The sequence below is a fragment of the Tachysurus fulvidraco genome, chromosome 1 (assembly GCF_022655615.1).
Source record: "Tachysurus fulvidraco isolate hzauxx_2018 chromosome 1, HZAU_PFXX_2.0, whole genome shotgun sequence".
NCBI classification, from domain to species: domain Eukaryota; kingdom Metazoa; phylum Chordata; class Actinopteri; order Siluriformes; family Bagridae; genus Tachysurus; species Tachysurus fulvidraco.
In genome coordinates, this window is record NC_062518.1 from 13,189,630 (window position 1) to 13,206,193 (window position 16,564).

The window sequence follows — 16,564 nt, forward strand, 5'->3', positions numbered from 1 at the left end:
CCTGTCATCACTAGGAAAGGTTTTGGTGATTAGGCCAATAGGCCAATCATGTCTTTTGGCTTGAATGACCGTTAGCAAAACAATATCTCCTTCTTGCACATTTGTTTTCTCCTCTGTCCACTTTTGTCTTTTTTGGAGACCACATATATACTCACTCCTCCACCTTTTCCAGAATTCGTTGGCCAAATGCTGGCCATTTATAGAGGTCACTTTCGTCAAACTGCCCTGGAGGTACAATATATACTCCAATCTTTTGCGTAAGGAGCATAGCAGGAGTGAGAATAAGAGGTTGCTCTGGATCTGAGCACACAGAATTTAATGGTCTTGAGTTCACTATTGCAGTAACTTCGGCCATAAAAGGTTGTTAAAACTTTGTGAGCAAGTTTTGCAGGTCCGAGTTTGAGAAACATGCCGTCTAGAATACGACGAGATACTCCAATCATTCTCTCCCAACTACCTCCCATGTGTGAGGAATGTGGCGGATTGAACAACCAGGTACAACCTTGCTCTGAGAGGTAGTTTTCCACAGGTTTGTTGGCATGCTTAGAACCACCCCGTAATTCTTTGCAGGCCCCTATGAAATTTGTCCCACGATCAGACCTCAGTTGTTTCACAGGTCCTCTGATTGCGAAGAATCGTCCAAGGGCATTGATAAAGCTAGATGCATCCAGTGATTCAGCAATTTCAATGTGAATGGCTCGTGTACTCATACACGTGACGATGACTGCCCAGCACTTACTATGACAAAGTAATAGGGCTCAAGCGATCAGCAGGTAGGTCTGCCATTCTCTATTCTTCTAACCTACCCCTTAACTTACGACATATTACACAGTTGTGTATTAGACTGCTGATGCATCTCTTGCCACCTACAATTCAGAATCCAGCTGCCCTAATGGCTCCTTCAGTGAAATGGTGGCCTTGGTGGCAAACTCTTTCATGGTAGTGTCTAATGAGCAGAGAAGTAACGTGGTGTCTACCTGGAATTATAATTGGATGAACTTCATTCGACAGCCGTCCTCCAACTCTAAGTAGACCTTGAGAATCAATGAAGGGACAGAGTTTGACAAGAGAACTTTGTTTCTGAATAGATTCTCCCTTTTTGATGTGCTGCATTTCCTCTGAATAGACCTCCGTTTGAACAGCAAGAAGGATTTTAGTCTTTGCATCATCCAACTGGACTGCACTCAGAGGTTCCTTGCACATATGCCAACCATGGCAGGAACCCTGTTTGACTTCTTTTGAAAAGTAATGAGCTATGGGCGAGAGTCGTGCTACAGCTCTAAAAGCAGACGTCCAGCTTGAAAACCTTTCAAACCGTGTACTCCCAAGACATGGTGAAAGGACCTCTTACGGGTCTCCGTGCCGTGCATGGCACGGAAGTCAAAGTGACCACTAGGGGATGACCCAGAAACAAGCTTCAATTCATCTTTAAAGCATCAAATCCTCTAAAAACACGAAAAAACCTATTTACCTAGTAAAGTTTATACTCTCAATATTTTTATAAGCCCACACACAAAGCATAATATGATTCACAGCCTTCATACTATTAGAAATTTTTTTTGACAAAACTGACCTAGGTGGCGCTAGACCGGTTTTTCCCTTACATTTAGACGCTTCCCTTTCTTCACTGGGGTAATATATTCCAAAACAAATATTTCACAAAAATCCACACAGGTCCAAGGAACTGAAATATGTAAGCCTTTTAATCCAAAACGCTTTGGTCACGCCGCAAATATTCCGTTTGTGTTCCGAAAACTGGAAACAGTAGTGTGCCATCATCTTGTTTTGCCGCTCTAACTTATCATTGGGGTATTCATAAATTCTAAATTTACATGATGTTTATAGCCCAGGACCTAACGAATCAAACAAGCCCTCACTTGAGCCAATCGGTGCTTGTATTGCAGAGATAGACGGCTGGGAAGCCAATGATGTCATGACATCATTTTTGGGAACCCGCCTTTGACTGACAATTACTCCTTCCAATAGCAATGAAATGGGCCCTCTACAGCTCTTTAGCCAATAAGCAGACGATTCCAACGATATGCAACATGCCGTGTCTTCTCTGCCAGGATCTGCGTGAACAAGCTGTGCAGAAGAATTCTTGCGTAATCCTTGAACTTTTGTCACTCTCACAGCTCAGGGTGGTTTTCACACCAGAGTAGTAGAAAGAGAGTCTCTGCTTGTTTTAGGCCTTTCAAACTGAGCATGCAGTCTTTTAATTCAAAGTTATACAGTAAACAAGTACACAAAAACGCTGCACCAGACGACCATGTCCGTAGAAAAATATTTTTATTGAAGGCATTTTTGGGTCTTTTGACTTTAATTTTTTTTTGGTGAAAGCCAAGACTATGTGGCTATGACCCTCAGTTGTTATTTGGTCCCTAACATGTTCCAGAAAAATAAGATTAATAAGTTTATCAGGTAAACAACCCAGGCGGAAATGAAAACCTTCCATTCTAGCCTCTGTAACTTTGTGCCTGTAAGGCTTAGAATCAATCTGAGAGAATCTCTTCTTTCCAATTTCCACACCCCTGTGTGTCAAAGTATGTGGGAGCTGTACCACTTTTTGTTGGGTAGGTCATGTAGGCGAAAAACCTGCAAAAGGGGGCCAAGGCATAAAGGGGTTATGTTTTTACCTCAGGTCGCAATTCTGTATCTGATCCAGGATGGATGAGTTCAAAAGCTTCTGGTTGGCAGATCTGTGCATGTGAAAGGAATTTTGGGCAAGTCATCCATGCAGAGATGGTAAGTTGGTTTGCTGAAACTGTTCTCATTCCACAATCAGTTGGGTTAAGATCAGTTTGAAAATTGACATTGATGTTTCTGAGATGAATGTCTAATTCTTTGCACTCTGTTAGTAACATACACAAAGAAACATCTTAATTCATTGAATATATATCCAAGAACCACCTTGCTGTCAGTGAAGAATTTCATGTTCTTTAGTTCCAGGTCCAGCTCCTCAGAGATTACTTCTGCCATTTCTACTGCGAGAACAGCAGCACAGTTCATGTCTGGGAATGGTAAGATCAGGTTTCGTAGCCAGTTTTGTTTTACCATAGATGAACCCAAGCTCAACCTGTCCTTGAACATTGGTAACCTTTAAATAGGCAACAGCGGCGATTGCCTTGGTTGATGCGTCACAGAATATGCAAACTTCTCTTTCCTGAGCTTGTGAATGAGGAATTGATGTGTACATTCTCGGAATCTTCACTTCTTTCAGATCTTGTAGAAAATGACCAAAATAGAAAATTGTCCAGAAATACACCATTTATGCCGTTCCTGGAACTTGTGTTCAGGGAGTGGTGCATCCCAATCACAGACATCGCTGGTCAGATCTCAGGATTTTTCGACCTTGAACACTCACAGAAGCAGCAAAGCCAAGCGGGTCAAACAGGCTATTGATAGTTGATAACACACCACGTCGAGTATATGGTTTTTCAACATTAGCCACTTGGAAAGTGAGTGTATCTGCAACAAGGTCCCATTTGAGGCCTAGACTTTGTTGCACAAAGGAAAGGTTTTGACCAACATTAAGGTCCTGTAAGTCCTTGGCAAGATCAACAACAGGAAAGGCTTTCATGACCTCTACTTTATTGGACGCGATTTTATGCAACTTAAGATTGCATTGGGCCAACATCTCTTGAGCTGCTTTCAGCACACTGACAGCTTCCTCTACTATGGGAAATGATTTAAGGCCATTGTCTACATAACTGTCTTTCTACGAATTTCCTCACTTCTGTTCCAAACTCACTTTCGCCTTCCATAGCTGTCCTCTTCAGACCATAAATGGCCACAGCGGGTGAAGGGCAATTACCAAATACATGAACTCACATGCAATACTCCATGACTTCACCCTCAAGTTGGTGGTTACGAAACCACAAGAAATGGAGGTAGTCACGATGGTCCTCTCTCACAAGGAAACTATGAAACATCTGCTTGATGTCTGTCATCACTGCAACTGGCTCAGTTATGAAGCGCATGAGGACCCCAAGCAAGCTATTATTAAGATCTGGACCTCGAAGGAGAACATCATTCAAGCATACACCGTTAAACCGTGCACTTGAATCAAACACAATTCTAATTTGTCCAGGTTTTTTAGGGTGGTAGACTCCAAAACCTGACAAGTAACAACATTCATTATCTTTATCAATGGGAGGTGCTACTTCGGCATGGTTGTTTTCAAAAATCTTTTCCATGAAATCTATAGAGTTGTCCTTCATCTCGGTGTTCTTTTTCAGAGTGCGACTGAGAGACATGAGTCGATTCAAAGCATGTTTTCTGTTGTTGGGTAAGCATTGTCTTGGTGTACGAAATGGTAGAGGAGCTACCCAATTGTTTGCATCATCTTTACAGAATTCCTTGTTCATGATCTTTAAAAAGACTTCTTCTTCAACTGAAGCAGCAAGCTTATAATCTTTCTCTGTCTGAGTGAAAATTGATTTGCCCACATCTGTGTGTGTTGGCCTTACAGAAGACTCATTTTGCTCGCCTGACAACGGTACTTTCATATAGATGTTGTTCTCACATGCCGTCAGGTAACCAGGATGTCCATTACAAAGGAGGTTGGTTTTATAAGAACAAACAGCAGGTTTATGGGCACCATTAAGGCAGACGTTACCAATAATGACCCATCCTAAATCCAAGCGTTGAGCAAAAGGTTACACTGATCTCATACCTTGTGCACACGTATGATGTCTCTTCCAAGAAGTGGAATCTTGTCAGCTACAGGTCTAAGATGGATATGATTGTGTGCAGCTTCTAGAGTTGTGACTTCATCCCTGTTGTTTGGAATCAAATCGCATTCAATGAGAGTTGGCAATGATAGGCAGACTTCTCCATCTGCCGACTCTACAATGAAACCACTTGCTCTCCTTCCAGCAGCATACGCTGTTCCAGAGCACGTCTTAAGTGTATATGGACAAGCATTGAAATGGATTTTGAAAATATCAAAGAAGGTTGATTTAGCTAGTGACATTACTCTGGTCATCTAGTAGCACATATATTCACACTTTCTTTTCAGGTTGTCCCTTTGGATAGACATTTACTAGACAAATTTTAGAACAGGATTTGCCTTTGAGTCGTCCTCCACACACTTCGGTACACATCGAGGTAGTTGCAGCTGATGCATGTGCACTTTGCTCCCTACCATGCTCGTCCACTGGTGTAGAAGAGTTAGCTATGATCCAGGGTGCTGGTCCTGCGTGCAAAGCTGAGATGTGTTGATCGCTATTACATTCCTCACAAAGCACTACAACTTTACAGTCATTTGCCGCTGTGTTATAGCTCAAGACAATTTTCAACCCAAACTTGGGTTAAAACAGCCCAAAGTCCTACCCAGCGACCTCAACCCATCATTTGGGTTGATAAAACAACCCAGCATTTTTTAGAGTGTATGAGCAATGACAAAGTTGACTGAGAAGAATTAAGTACATTAAAGTACCATACATTCTGTGTTTTAAAATAACACTTTTCTGAGATGCAAAATTACTTTCAAATTACTTTTTTAAAGTATCAAAACTAAGGCATACATTGAAATAAATTATAATAATAATACAAAATACTGCCTTTAAGTCATGCAACTTAGCTTTTAGGACTAAAAGATTCAAAATCTACAGCTCAGTCATAACGCCTTCACTGTCATCTTGAAATGCTTTGTGGTATTTAAGAGGCAAAAACATGGACAGGAACTTGGACCTAGAGTCCATGCATGGTGTAACCCTCTTACTAGTTATGTTTCTTTTACTAAAAATATGTGCATACAGTATAAAAGCTCCAGTCATACTTATTTAAAAGCTTATTTTTAATAACTGCCCTATTCAGATATTTGGGGCTGAAAAGGTTTGTTTCATAATAAGGTTTAAGTACACTATTCATTAAACTGTGTTGTGCTTAAAGAGACTAACATTTTTTATGTGATCTGAAAATAAGTGTGTATCCCTTTAACTCGTCAATGGCGGCGAAAGAGTTAAGAAACCCCGTGTATATACTAAACTTTGGTTTAAATGCACCTGGAAGACATGTGCTGGTTACTATCTAGTTTTTTTTTATTTTTTTTTTTATCTTTTCTGTGATTGGATATTTATTATTTTATACCCACCCATGCATATGAGAGTGTAATGTGATTGGTGGTTAATGAGTCAATCAAAGGAGAGAGAGAGATTTCGGAAGCAGAAACAAAAAAAAAGAAAAAAAATCCAAATAAATGATAAACGCGTGTTATATTGATTTGTTTTCTTTGTAAAAGTGTTTTCGTTTGTTTATGCATAAAGGTTAACCCAGGAGATGTGATAATGGACTGTGATTTTGTCTTATCAACTGTTGGTGAAACCCCTTTTGTTTTTTGTATTTTTGCCTTTGAGAAGGAACTGCCCGTTTGTGTTGAATCGGAGTGCCTCTACGCAATGTAACGGGACCGATATACTGCATTCAGTGTATTACCGTGGTGCTGGGCTATTTAATACTTTGAGTTAGACACTTCAAGAGATCAGTTTGAGTTCAGGTTGGATCGGGTGAGTGAAAAGCACTCGGTGGCGAAAACTTGCATTCAGTTTGGTTTGCCTTGGGTCATGAGAAACGTACCACTATTCGCAGAGGATCGTGTGTGATGTCTCCGCTTAGAGTGTGAGTGATCACTGGAGCACAGGTACCTGTTATTGGGTTGGTTTTGGCCCATTTGAGTGAAGAGGCCAGTTGTAAACGTTTCAAAGGCCACAACGCATGCAAGCAATGACACAGGCCTGCATCGGGGGTTGGGTGAGTGAGTGTTTGCTTGTGTGAATGGGCCCACTAATATTTTATGTTGAAATTTACACTTTGTGTAATATGTGTTGGTTTAAAGTTTACAGTTGCACTGTTACTAAAATAGTTAACAGTAAGAGTGCTTAAGTATTTTCCTTTGAGTGCTTATTCATTGGGTGTTTAAGTATATTACAAAGTGAAGTATTTGAACTGTTTACATTGTTTATTCAGTAAGTGGATTGGACACATTCGTTTTGTTACAATACCTATTGACTATATATATATATATATATATATATATATATATATATATATATATATATATATATATATATATAAATACAAAACTGTTTTTATGATTCATTCTTTATTGTGTATTTCAGAGTTCAGGTATCGGAGTATGGTAATTTCTACAGTCGAGAGACCCAAAGTTATTGAACCCGTCACCCCACCCCAACAAGCTTAGATTTGACAACTACGTAGGGCAGGGGGCGCTACAATGGTTTCACCTGTGCTGCCCTGCGCTTTGAAGCAATGTTTCCCTTGGACATTTTCTGTCGTTTTCTCCTGTTAGTTTCTTCTCTTTGCTCATTGCCATTGTTATCGTGCCCTTCCATTTTGCAGCCCGCACTAGCACACGCAAATCAAAAGGCCGCTAACTCCTCGCGTCTCCTTCCACTTTGACATAAGCGCGTTGTCACACTCACACACACACACACACGCACCCTCAAATCAAAAGACCGCTAACTTCTCGTGTCTCCTTCCGCTTTGACGTAAGTGCTTTGTCACGCACACACACGCGTGCACACACACACACAATAATTGCACAACAACGTGACGTGAGCTTTAAAATGAATTAAAAGAGGCTTCAAAGCAGAGGAATTTGCCTCGCATAATTTTTGTAATAGAGTTACTCGAATTACTCGAGGAATTGTTTCAGCCCTACTCCTTTGTCCTCTATCATGACAAGCAATTCGATGTTGGTCAGCCATCTTAGATCCAGCACTTTCAGGATAGCCACCATTTTAAGCATTTCAGCACTATTTAACAATGTCATTTTCTCTCATTCTTTGCCAAATGTTCTATCTAGTTTGCCTTGTGCCCTGTGAGTCATCCCAGAGTTTTCTACTCAGGTTTGTCTTGGTTTTGAACTTCGCCTTCCCCATTATCAACCGTGATTTCTGTCCCATTTGTGTGTTAGTTTGTCCTTGACCTAGACCATGCCTATCACCGTTCTTTGCTCTGCCTGCCCCCTGCTACCACTGTCTGTCAATTGGATTACTTAGACTGTGCTTTGGTTTTTGCCTCTTGGATCTCCCCTTATTATTATTTAGCCCTGGCTGTGTGGATTACTGTGTATAAACTCTGTTGTGTCACCTATTCTGTAGATTACCATGTGTAGGAATTTAGTTTGTGTACCCTGTTCTGTGGATTACTGTGTGTATGAGCCCTGTCTTTGCATCTCCTGTTCTGAGGATTTTTGTTCCTTTTTTACACCTAATAAATGGTTCAACAATTATTTTTTGCCTGACATCCTGCATTTGGTATTCACCCTTCCCTACCTGACAGAGTGATCTGATTTAAGGTGCATGTGTGGTCATTATACTAGTTCCCATTCGAGGGAACTCAATGCTGTGCCAGGGCTGAAGCTATGGGAATGCTTCTGTGAAGAAGTTGTGAATGAAGCTCTGTTTTCAGACACATCAATTTAATGGCTCGGGAAGCACACATGACAAAGTGACTATGACGTGACATACAGCTAAGTATGGTGACCCATACTCAGAATTCGTTCTCTGCATTTAACCCTTCCAAAGTGAACACACACTGCTGGAGTGGGGTTTGGTGATTGCTCAAGGGCACCTCAGTCGTGGTATTGCCGGCCCGAGACGCAAACCCACAACCTTAGGGTTAGGAGTCAAACTCTCTAACCAATGTGCCAGCAAATCCATATACAGTAATGTAATGTATCATTACTACATTACTTTACTCCAGTTTCTTTGTCTTCAAGGTTAGGTTTAGGTTAAAATATTTAGAAGTCACTATAACACATTATAGTTACTTATAAATGTTTACCTTGCTTCGCGAGCCAAAATCGCTACAACCTCATGGTTCGACTTCAATCATGGGGTTCGCAGGTTGTGTTAGCCAAAGCAGAGCAAGAGACAGGTCTTTACCTTTCTCTTGCCCTCTCCCCTGACTCTGAATACTCGGTTTTGGTTTCCAAGTTGATTTCTCCTGACCAGGCTGAGAGCATGCTGCTTTTTGCATTGGGCTTTGAGGAACTCAATGTGGGTGGGGACGGGCTTACCCCCTCTGATCTGCGAACACAATCAGTCTCGTTCGAGGAGCTCCTCAATGTTCTGTGTCTAAATTGATTTTAGATTAGTCTGTTCTGACTCCAGGCCACAGGCCACCTTCACGCAGGTTTGCCCACGTGTGTAGTCTTATTTTGTCCACGTGTGTAGTCTTATTAGAATCAAGGAGGGAGTTGAATGGTATACAGCCTTCCAAACCACCAAAGAGCACTATGAATATTTGGTTATGCCAGATGGTCTAACTAACACACCAGAGGATTTCCAAAAGTTTGTGAATGAAATCTTTTGGGATTTGTTGAATTTGTCATTGTCTATGTCACTGATATACTCCAAATCTTAAGCCCTCTATGTCAGCCATGTCCATACATTGTTGTCACAACTACTACAGCACCAGCTGGTTGCCACAGCCGAAAAATATGAGTTTCTTAAGAACTTTCATGTCATCGAAAATGGACAGAAGCAAAGGTCCTATCTGTCACAGAATGGCCCACACCTGTGAGCATCAAAGAACTGCAAAGATTCCTTGTTTTTGCAAATGTTTACATTTTTATCCATAACTACAATGGGTAACGTTGTTTGTAACCCAGTTCCCGGAGAAGGGAATGAGACACTGCATCACTGGCCATGCCCTGGGCGTCCTCTCGCGCTTCCTTCACCCAAATAGAAGCTGGAGTAATGTGATGTAGATGCCCTTATATGGACTTTCTGGTGCGTAATCACTACGTCTTGTCCTTTCCAAGCCATTAAATTGCCATGTGTGCACACAGAGCTTCAAACACAACTTTGTTACAGAAGCATTCCTATAGCATCAGCCCTTATGCAGTGTCTCGTTCCCTTCTCAGGGAGTGGGTATGGTTCTCAGATCATGATGCTGTCAAAGTCTTGGCACTCTATACAGGGTCTAATTTCACCATCCTTCTTTTTGACAAAGATGATCCTGCTGTAGCTGGTGATGTAGAGGGATAGATAAACCCTGCTGCTAGGGCTTCATCAATATAATCCTCCATGGCTTATGATTCAGGAACTGAGAGGGGATAGACCCTACAATGGGGGGATACATTTGGAAGCAACTCAACGGCACAGTCCCATGGGCATTGGGGAAGTAGCTTGGTAGCACAATCTTTGTTGATGTCGACTGTTGTGGCATAGCAGGGAAGCTGGAAGTCCCACTTCATGCAGTGTTGGAGACATTGGGAGGACCATCTGACCAGTTCCTCGTTATGCAAGAAATCAGTGGGTTGTGGAATCCGTTGGATTCCTGGATGGCAAAGTATTCTGTAAGGAACCCTCAGAGGCATAAGGTTTGGAATCCATGTGCAGAGTTTATTTAAACACACAATGTATATAATTCAAAGCTGTATAACTTAAAATGTTGTAGAACAAACAGATTAAAAAACCAGAAAAGCATACAGCAATGCAAACAGATCCAAAACAATGAGCATAAAATGTGGTCAGTAGACAGGCAGTGTTCCAGTATTGATAGAGCAAACAAATCCAAAAAACCCAATCCAAACAGCAGGAAAACAAGGTCATATACAAAGAAACTTACACATAACAATTAACAGCATTGCTGTTAGTATTAGCATGGTATAAATACCATTATAAATAAAACCAGGAAGTAACTCTTGAACCTTAAATCCCTCAGTATTCTGGCAATGGTGAGGTGGTGAGGAGTGGGAGTAGTGGTTGAAGTTGTTACAATTAGAAGGATTATAAGATCAATTTTATTGATAAAACTTAGTTACGGATGTGAATTTATGTTTGATATAGCAGGGTAGTATGGCAAGGTGCATATACTATGATTAAGACATATATTAAATGAGATGAGGTATTGGCCTCAGTTTGTGGAAATCATTTCAATATTTAATCAGAATGTTAGTATTAGGCTAACAAGTGTGAGCACCATTATGAGTAGGTCCGATTACATTGATTCTATAGTGGTCATAGGTCCTCTGTTCTCAGTATTCTTTCTGGATTATTAAAATGAATACTAGAGTCTCCAACATTTAATATTTTTCCTAAAGAACAACTTGATTTAAGATGAAATCCCTAAATGTAAAATCCTAATCCTGGGTCCTTAAATATAATTAACTGAATCAACTGGTTTAAAGTTATTTTTGTCACAACAAATGTTGTGTTAAAGAATTTGAAATTAATTCAGGAATTAATGTCTGAGTTTTTTTGATGTATTTATTATTATAAATAACTGTGACCCCTCCTCCTCTGACCAGTCTATGGCTATACACCTCCATACTCAGCAATATGTAATGCACTGTGCATTCTAACATCTTTATACTGTATCATATATCAGCCTTCACTTCACATGTGCATCAAAAATCCTTCGGTGCCCCTGACCCTCTAACCATTATTCCACTTGACCACTTTTTAGGTACTAACCACTGCATACTGGGAACTCTTTACAAACCTGCCAAAGAAGGTGTGCTGAACAACACATCAACTTCCAGAACTAACTGTTTACTTGCTGCAAAAATATTCCTCCAGGTGAAAGGTACACTGTAACAAGATAATCAGAATTCTTCACTTCACAAAGTGTCAGTGGTTTTATTCTTATGGTTGATTGAATATCAGGATAAACAGTTGAAGGCAAGCTTGCCATAAGCAGTGTAATGCTCTTGGCAATATTCTGCTAGGAATCCTTCTGTCCTGGCATGCATGTGGTTTTAGTTTGTCACATACCACATACCTAAACATCGCTGCAGACGAAGTCCACCCCTTTATGGCCATTATATTGGCTAATGGCTCTAGTCTTATTCAGCAAGATAGTGTGCCCTGCCCCACTGCAAAAATGATTGAGGAATGGTTTGAGATATATAAAGTATTTCTACAGTATGTAAAGAATACATCTGAATATCTGTATGATGTGGTGCATAGTAAAGAGTGGTGGAGAAATGTGACACCTTTACAGCAATGTGAAATCTACAGTAATTATGTCCAGGGGCCTAAAAACTAAGAAGGTTTTCATGGGGCAGGACCTCTTATTGTAGCATCTTTTATTGGTTGGTTGGAGTCTTTGAGCCACTCTGCCCTACAACAAGGGGGTTTATTGTATGTTCAATGCCTTGATGGGCTAATGAATTTTGTACACACCCCAGAATTTTACTTATTTAACCTGTAATGTAAATGGATGTGTTTTATTGACCTGTCTCAACATCCCAAACATATACATGCATGTCACTCATATATTATTATAGCAGAATATGTGTTGAATATAGTGTAATATGTGATTTGCCAATAAAAAATGCTATAGGTAACTAAAATAAGAACAATGTTTGTGGCATGTCAAAACAAAGTATTGTCCTCCTGGCATACCACCTCATGAAATTCCAACCTGCTTTTTACCACTACCACATTATTTAATTATAATGCCATATAATTTGTTTAAAATTAGATACTGTATATCTTTTACACTGCACACCTGCACAAAAAAAAACTATAACGCTATTTTCCTTAGTCATTTAGAATACCCCATTCTTGGTACCAATATTTGTAACCTCTAGTAAAATACACATATAACTGACAAATATGATCTAGGGTTGGTTTATTTCAATTAACTGTTTTTTTTGTTTGTTTGTTTGTTTGTTTGTTTGTTTTGTGAAATGAGCATCAATAAAAAAAATCTCCACAGATAAACTGTCACAAGTAGAAGATAAGAATGATAAAGTTAAAGCAAACAATACAATATAAGGCAAAATGAAATTCAATGAATCAGGCACAGATCATGAAGCAAACATGATAAACAGGGCTAAACAAACAAAAAAAATGGCTTTTTTATATTCAGAACAAAATCAAGTGTAGCATATATTCCCAAGTGTGTGCGAGATTGTCTCTTGTGCAAGTGACTGTGAGTGTGTCTCTGATTGGAGAAAGGTGAGTAGTGCCCAAGGCATTGTGTGTGAGTTCTGGAACATGTTTTCATGTTTATAGGCTGTGGTTCATGGTAGTTTATGGTTTATTCTGTATTTCAGTATGCCTCCCCCACTTTATAAGTTACTTCTGGGTCTTCCCATGGGTTGAGTGCACACACGGAAATGGGGTGAGTTGTATGGCAGAGTGACCTTGTGTATGTTTGGCAATTGAAGGACTATGAAAGAAGCCCACTGGCCTTATGGTCATGGTTCAAGAAAGAAACGTTATAATCTCTATGATTATCAAGGCTTTCTATTAAGGTGGATGCAATGGACGAATTTATGAGTATGGAGATTGTGATTTAGACAGAGGTGGGACCAGTGGGTGAGTTCTTTATTTGGCCAAGATATTTGGGGAATGTAAATGTTCAATCCAAAGGAGGCTTAGGGATGTTTGGGTATGGTGGTGATTATTAGTCTAATGTGTTAATGTTGGATAAAATTTAAACAAGGAGGGGTTGAGTCTGCTGTTAATAATGCCCTCCACAATGGGTCCCCTGGATCTTAAGTACCTGAGGCAGAGGGTCTGTGAGTACGTGATGGTTCAGTGGTTAAGGCTTTGGGTTACTGATCAGAAGGTCGGGGTTCAGGCTACTGAAACATCAACGTTGGGTCCTTGAGCAAGGCCCTTAACCTCACCTGCTCCCAAACAAATAATTTAGTATTTTATTAAAAACAATCTAGTTAAAAGGAAGTATATTCAATTGTACAAGTGTGTCGAGCTCCCCTCATGAAAGATCCTCTGCTCTCCTCTTTTTCTTTCTGAATAGGTACCTGTGGAAGCATTCATGCAGTCTGGTCCCACTAGGATACCTAAACCTAAAGCCTACAGTACACCAACAGGAACAAATTCAAGGATTGCACTTACACAAAGCAGAGGAACTGCCCAGGCCCTGCCTAAAGGAGGAAAAACATATACAGTGATCTGAATACAGAGGAACTATTTACAAGTCATAATGAATAAGATTTCACCACTGCAAAAAAAGAACATACATTTTCAGAATTACTAGCAAACAATTAAGAGAAAATACAGTAGTTTTCTTAATTTTATTGAATCAGACTTACTTACCTAGATTATCAGAGATCCATTATATTTTTAGAAAGACTTGACAACATTTGTTTCTACAGTATACAATGTTTGTACTAATTTTCTGTTTTTGTATTGTAAGGCAACATTTTATCCAGTAAGAGATCACTTGTTCTACTACTGTGCAAAACTGAAACTACACAATAACCATTCTGTATTGTGCTGTTACTAATACCAAGTTTATGTATTTTAAAATACTGCTGTGAATTTTCTTGAATTTAGTGTAGTCTTGAGCTCTTTGGACCTCACCATGGTGATAACTCTCCACCAATTAAGAACAAACCAAACTAAATATCTGATGTTTAAAAAAGACAAGTGTTCTTCAACATGCTCTGTAACAATATTCAATAATTTGCACCTGATGTGATACACCTGTGGGTCATTTTATTCATAAATGTGGGGGTGTCCTTACTTTTTCTTCACAAGAAATTAGATTTTTTTTATTACATTTTACAGATAATTTAAAAAAGACATTTAGTTTTAAAAATTGAATCTTCAAATATTGTTAAATGCCCACATATTTATTTAAAAAAAAATAACACAGGCTTTCATAGAGTGTTTCTTTTTTTTCACATGACTATCTTTCAAGTTTTGTGAGATTCTATGCAAAAATTCATGAGTTACAGATTTTTGGATAAATTGTTAACAATTAACTTGATCGTGTGGTGGACATATTGTTGCCACATGTTTTGATAATTATTGAGTTTCACGCTATACAGAGTAATTTGACCACAAGATTGTGAAAATAATGTAAAGGAATTTAATTAAAGCATTTAATTATTTATTTCTTATATAATTTAGATGTTATATGAATGAAAATTACTTATGAATATAGATTCTTTTTTGCTAATCAGTTGTAAAGAGTGATTGTATGAGTTGATATTATTTCTGGCAGCTCAAACCAATCTGGTCATTTTTCTCAGACTTTTCTTATCAAGGTGTTTCTGCCAACAGAGCTTTTGCTAACTCAATGCTTTTTGTTTTTCCAAACTATTATGTGTAAGTTAGATACTGTTATGTATCTAGTTTAGATATAGATATTGTTATGTATGAAAATCTAAGAAGAGCACAGCCCATCTGGTACCAATATCCATGCCACAATCAAAGTCACAGAGATCACACATTTTCTTGACCTGTATAAAACTAGAATTTAACATATTATTTGTGATTTATTTAATGTTATGTTGCATGCTGTATGGCTTACTGTACATGTATGTGTATAGATACTTTCGTCAGATTGTAAGCAGCTCATATGATTATGCAAATCATGTCTCTTTCTAATCATGTTAGAAATCTCTTTTTGTTTACAAACACACTTGTGATCTCAAAACTGGCAGAAAATTAGGGATTTCCATGAGTAGTGTAGGCAGTTCTTCAAAGAGTACAAATTTAAAAGCCATATTACTGAGTCTTTCATCAAAAAGATGATAAAGTAAACTGTGATGCTTTATTTAGTAAAAAAACAGAACAAAGAAGCACTGGTGCCTGGAACTAAAGGAGGTGAAATGAGGTACAGTAGGAGAAGATGCTAATGTGTGTTAGAAAACAGTTCTCTTCACCCATGTAACTATTAGTATGATGATTAGTAAGGTTGCTAACAGAAGGTTCACAGTCATGTAACATTGCTAGCAAACATTATGGTAGATATTTGTCCTTTCTAAAAGTACTGGAACAACAAAGCCATATTTCTTCTATAACAAATATGCTTTTAGTTTGAGATAAAATCTGAATTTCAGCTGTTGTGTTGGCACTGTGTTTTGGGCCATTGTCTTGCTGCATGATAAACATCCTCCCAATTAGATTAGATGCATCTCTCTGTAAGACTGAAGACTTCAGAATCATTCTGTTGAGTTCCAACATCAATAAATTTTAGTGAGCTCATTACAGAAGATGACACACAAGCTTTTGGTTTGGATAACCTTTGTGGCTATTCTCTGCATTTCTTAGGAAATTCTAATTTGGCCTTCTGATTCTTACTGCTGATAAGTGGCTTGCATTTTGTTTTGTTTATATTTCTGTCCTCAACTTCTGTAGTTGGTGAATTGTAATACCTTTACTCTGTAATAACTTTACTCCCTATACTCCTGTATAGTTTTGAGGTTTTTCTTAACAGTTCTTTGAATTTTCCTTTCTGATTGTTTGTTAAATGTCATTATTATTATTATTATTATTATTATTATTATTATTATTATTATTATTATTCAATTAATATTATTATAACTGTTTTAGTTTGTGTTTAAAGTGGGATCATGGGACCATGGTAGGATACAAATGCAGAATTTATTGAACGCAATGTGAGTAAACAATACAGAGAGCAATTACAACCATGCAATCCAAGCACCATGTACAAAGGTCAAGTGATAGACAAACTAAGAAATCAAGGGCAAAATGAGGATCAGAGGTAATAAACAACACAAGACCTAAAAAAAAGTAGAGCATGTGAGTGTGACTGAACATAGGTGAGTTGAATTAGAATTTGTGTGTTTAAAACGTTAGCT

At 38.7% G+C, this 16,564-nt stretch overlaps 1 protein-coding gene across 3 annotated transcripts in view; it reads left to right on the forward strand.

Annotated features, from left to right (window-relative positions):
* The window catches only part of filip1l (filamin A interacting protein 1-like), a 72,396-nt gene extending 56,263 nt beyond the window's left edge, over nucleotides 1-16,133 (forward strand). For 2 of the 3 annotated variants that reach the window (XM_047801775.1, XM_027168459.2), the window contains one exon: nucleotides 13,750-16,132. In XM_047801775.1, the coding sequence (XP_047657731.1) occupies nucleotides 13,750-13,908 (159 nt within the window). In that variant the 3' untranslated portion in view covers nucleotides 13,909-16,132. Of the gene's footprint in view, nucleotides 1-13,749 lie in introns of all 3 variants that reach the window. The other variant, XM_047801777.1, reaches the window with a different exon arrangement.
* The last annotated feature ends 431 nt before the right edge of the window (nucleotides 16,134-16,564 follow it).